We start from the raw sequence: 4,926 nt of genomic DNA, 5'->3' as shown, positions 1-4,926 counted from the left end.
GGAAGGTGCACAGGTCAGCCCTGCTCCGGCCCCGTGGCCTCCTCTTCTTGCCCTGGCCGTCCCAGGGACAGGCGAAGGCCCCCAGGGACCCATGTCCCTCAGCTGCTGAGGAAGCAGCCCCACTTGTGCCACTTCTGGTCTCTGATGAGGCACACTGACTGCAGCTGTGGCTGGTTGGCATCCCACTCATTCCAGCGGCAGTACTCGCCTCGTTCGAACATGTACTGGCTCCCTCGGTAGCCAGGGAACTCGTAACCAACCCACCTGCCAGGGAAAACAAACAAGGTGAGGTGAGGACTGTCCCCCAGTCCCCTTCCTCAGGCCAGACCCAGCCCATTAAAGCCTCCAGCTCCCCACCTGGCTAAATTCCTCCTCGGCTCCCCGGGGCCTTTGAGATGAATACAGACATTTTGCCTTTAGTAAAACAGCCCTTCTCTTTTCCCAATGCTGCTCAGCCCTCCAGCTCTTATCTCACCTCTCTTGACAGAACACCACACCGTGTCTGGGCCTTTGCACCTGCTGTTCCTTCTGCCTGGAACACTCTTCCTTACCTTGTCCTTATGTCCTCTCAGGGGATCAGATTTGCCCCCTGAGACTCCCAGAGACACCCTCTCCCAATGTGCCCATCACAATACTGATCAGTCTGGCATTCTTTTATTATTGTTATCATTATTATTATTATTATTAATTATATGCATATCTATATTGCTTGCATGTGTGTAAGTGCACCTGTATTGTGCAATGCCTGTGGAGGTCAGAAGAGGGCGTCAGATCCCCTGCAACTGGAGTTATGGATGGTTGTTATCTACCATGTGAGTGCTGGGATTCAAACCTGGGTCCTCTGCAAGAGCAGCCAGAGCTCTTAACCACCAAGCCATCTCTCCAGCCTCATCAGTCTGGCATTCTTGACAGGGAGGCAGGGGTTGCACAGTTCTTACTGACCACCAGATCCCCATAGTAGACACTCAGGAAAAGTCTGGATATATTCTCAAGGGAGGTAGCCACCAACAAAGCAAAGGCAACCCCAAGGTTGCATTAGCAGTGATAGCAAGCCTTGAAGGAGGGAGGTGATGAGCTTGCTCTGCTACGCTCTACTCAGATCCCACCTGAACAGCTGCATCCACCCCAGGCCCTTGGTAAAGACAGAGGCAGTGAAAAGTTAGAGACATTCTGAGAAATCAGCAACATGCTGAGAAGTTTAGAAAAGTTGTAAAGATAAGTAGAGATCATTGTGGGGGAGGGACGTGTTTCACTTGATTAAAATTTTTAAAAATTCTCTAGGAGCCCAGGCAGCCTGGTAACCACAGCTGTACAGGAGGCCAGTGATGGGAGTTGTGCATCAACTGGATATATAGGGTAGGCTGTATCTGTGTGCATGTGTGTGTGTGTGTGTGTGTGTGTGTGTGAATGTGTGGTGTGTGTGCATGTATGTGTGCATGTGAGTGCCTGTTAATGTGTGAGTGCTGGGGTTACAGGTGAAGTCAGCACGCCTGGCCATGTGGGCTTCGATCAAGGACTGGTTCAAGCATCCGAGTCACCCACGTGTGCATCTGTGAGCGCAGCCATGGCAGGCCGGAATGGTCCTTAGAGAATGAGGCAGGGCAGAGAGGGTGAGTCCTTACGTCCCAGTGATGGCATGGGCACTGGCCACACAATCCTGGAAGCCATGGGCCCACAGGCTGGGCACATCATCATCCATGATCTCCATCTTGCGCCCACTGAAGGCAGGGCTCTCAAACAGGTACAGCTTGTGGTCTGGAATGTCCTGAGGGCAGGGTCAGAGGTGAGTGGCACCCCCACATCCCACACAGGAAGAATCAAGTCACTCCAACATGTTGTAGGAAGGACTGGAGCCATACCCCAGGACTGGTCCCCTTCTGGAAGTGCCAAGAAAGAGCTTGAACTACTTTAACGCTATTTTCTGAAGGCATTTTGAGGTATTTCTTTGATCACAAAGGGGAGGAGTCCAGGGCCATGTCAGCCAACACAAGATAAGGATCCTGGAGTCCCACCACAGCCCCTTTCAGGTCAGCTTCCTCTTACCCACACCCTCACTGAGGTCATAAACCCAAGGCCTGCCCAGGGCGGTCACGGTGACCAAGCTTGGGTACAGCTTGCCTGAGCATCCCACACGTGTGTGCCCCAGGACAGAGCTTTCCTACTGCCAGGGCACAACTTACAATGTGCAAAGGCCGGAGGGACAGGAGAATGTCATTGTGGCGGCGGCTGCTGGACCAGGCATCCCAGCAAGGGTAGTCTCTTTTCTCTAGGACAAACTGTTCCCCACGGAAGGCCCTGCACACAAACGCTAACCACCTGCAGGAGGACAGAACAGGGCCACCTCTGCTGGACTGAGCGGGGATCCAGGTGCAGGGGAAGGGGCAAGGAGGGAAGACCTTTGACCTCACAGCCTCTCATTGCTAACCTAGGGGATTCCTGGGCCTGCTGTTGGGGGACCTGTGGGGACAGGCTTTGGACCGTCTAATACCCTGGGCCAGAAACCCATCCTCAGACAGGCTGAGGTCAGGCTTGGGAGCGGGCTTGTGAAAGCCCTCCACAGTACCTGCCAGGAACTGGGCAAAAGATCCACTGGTGAGTCTCCGCTGTTACCCCTCTCAATCCTCCTCCTCCTCCTTTCTCCCATCTTTCCTCTCTCTCCCTGCTCCTTCCTTCCTCCTTCTCTCCCTTTCTTTCGACCTCATTTCCCACACTGAGAGCCAGGTGGCAGTTCTCCCAAGTTCTCCCCACCTGACAGGAGAGAGCACAGCTGACACACATGAACAGCACTGCTGGAGAGCCCAAAGTCCCAGAGCCCAGACTCTGTCTGAAGACCAGAGCTCAGCGTCCAGTGGACCCTGCTTGTTCTGTGGACGTGCTCTGGGTACCTGTTCTCACCCAGTGGACATACTCCAGACACCTAGACACTCTGGCCTGGTTCCTGGTCTGCACCAAGGCAATAGGAAGAGCATGGCGCTCATAGAATGAGGATTCATGGGTGACGTTTAACACGTCATTATTTCTGTGTCTATGACTTTATAAAAACTGGACATTAAGTTAGTATTCAGATGCTTAGCTGGGCACTGACTTGCCTCCCTATTGCTCCAATGTACCTTGCCACGCACTACAGGAATCTAAAATTAGGATTTTTCGATCACAGTTCTGCTATCATTTCACAGATGGGGAAACTGAGGCAGAGAGGGACAAGGAGTGGTCCAAGGCCCCATGGCATATCTGGGGCTAGAACTGAACTTCTGGCTCTGGAAGGCAGGGGAGGGAGAGCACTGGTACAGGCAGGTACTCACGGTCCTGACTCCACTTGGATGGAGCCCACCTTCTCCAGCAGGCTGTCGGTGAGGTTGGGGCACTCTGCCGAGAGCTCACACCGCTTGCCCTGGAAGTTCTCCAGCTCATACACAGTCACCTGGAAGGGCAGTGGCCTGACCACCAGCCCCTGCAGGGCTCCTGGTCTTGGAATATCAGAGGGTCCCTCATCTGCGCCCTGCTCTCCAAGGCCAGTCACGCAGGAATGCACTGCCCCCTGGTGGCCACAGAGGGGAATGCCTCTAGGTCCTCAAACCAGTAAAGGGGGATTGCAATACAGAGGGGAACACCCCATTTAACAGATATTGATTGCAATAATGGGCAGGTCTGTGCAGCTAACCTCCTGCCTGCCCTCTTCTGCCTCCTTCTCTCCTGCTAAAGGCACCAGGCCATCTTCAGAAATGCCCACCCTGTACACTCCCTCACCCCCCACACTGCTGGCCCCTCAGCTGCTCCCTCCAAGGCCCCAGCACAGCTTAAGGGGTAGGGCCAGCAACATGCTCCGGAGTCTGCCTGACGTGCTTCTGGGGCCAAGGCTGGCAGGCATCATTTCCACTTTAAAGATGGAGCTGTCAAAGCCCAGAGAGGTCAAGAAATGCAGTTAAGGGCACACAAGAGAGATAGAACTTGAAGCCTAGTGCTTTTGTGTTCCACCCAGACAGGCGAGGTGTGGGTGACTCATACCATCATTTAGATGGTGACATGAATGAGGAAAGATACAGCAAAGCCATGAGTGAAGTTTATGGTAGAGGGTTGGGAGAGAAGGGCCACTCAGAACAGCTTCCTCCAGGCTCTACTGCCTGGAAGGGTGGTGGCTGTCTGGCTGGGAGCTGTCCTCAGCCTGGGGCCCCAGGTCCCCTCAAGGCCCAGTACCTCGTAGCTGCCCCCAAGGCCTCCATGGCTCTTGCTGGCTGCAGCCTGCTCTGGTGCGCTAAGCTGCGCTGCCATCTCTCCAGGGACACTTCTGCTTTCTACCAGAGGAGAACCAGGTTACCGGGTCCACCCAGTAGCACCAAGTGCTGATACAACTGGAATCAAAGTGTGGTGTGGCCCTTTGCTGCCCATAACTCATGGCCATGAATCAAGATCCACAGCGCTTATTCAGTCATTCGACAAACATTAGCTGAGCACCTCCTGCCTTGGGCACTGAACCTGGCCCAGTCAATGGGATCAGAAGCCCCGTTTTACAGGAGTCCCAGAGACCCAGAGAAGTGAGCCCATTTCCCTAGGCCACAGTGAAGAAGGGGCTGGACTGGCATCCCTTACCCCACACCCAACCACTCCCTCCACAGAGCTCAGGAGCTCTGCAACTGCGGTGTCTCCTCACATAGGGATCTGCTGTTCCACCCAGGCAGGAAATGGGGCTTGACCCAGCTCACGGGTGGCTTTGTGGGAGGCCTGATAGGCTAGATGGGGGCACAAAGCTTCCAGTGACCACTAATTCCTCTTTTTTGGTTTCTTGGTGTTATTTTCCTACTGGGATTCTCAACATCGTTTAGAAAGACTCCAGATCTTAAAACAAGGGACCCCAGAATCCCCCCCCTTCCATGTGCCCAGTGGCTGAAATTTGAGTCAGATCACCTCAAATGTACTTTCCAAAGTCAG

General features: G+C 54.0%; 1 protein-coding gene across 1 annotated transcript; it reads right to left on the bottom strand.

Moving 5' to 3' along the window:
* On the bottom strand, positions 1 to 4,269 carry Crybb3 (crystallin beta B3). The gene is made up of 5 exons (XM_008849002.2): positions 4,195 to 4,269; positions 3,303 to 3,421; positions 2,181 to 2,316; positions 1,623 to 1,765; positions 1 to 264 (listed from the first exon to the last, which is right to left on the bottom strand). Exons 1-5 carry the CDS (start codon positions 4,267 to 4,269, stop codon positions 99 to 101), a joined length of 639 nt encoding a protein of 212 aa, XP_008847224.1. The 3' UTR covers positions 1 to 98.
* Between the last annotated feature and the right edge of the window lie 657 nt (positions 4,270 to 4,926).

The sequence above is a fragment of the Nannospalax galili genome, unplaced genomic scaffold (genome assembly GCF_000622305.1).
Source record: "Nannospalax galili isolate Female #2095 unplaced genomic scaffold, S.galili_v1.0 scaffold103, whole genome shotgun sequence".
Taxonomy (NCBI): Eukaryota; Metazoa; Chordata; class Mammalia; order Rodentia; family Spalacidae; genus Nannospalax; species Nannospalax galili.
This window is presented reverse-complemented; position numbering and strand designations above follow the sequence as displayed.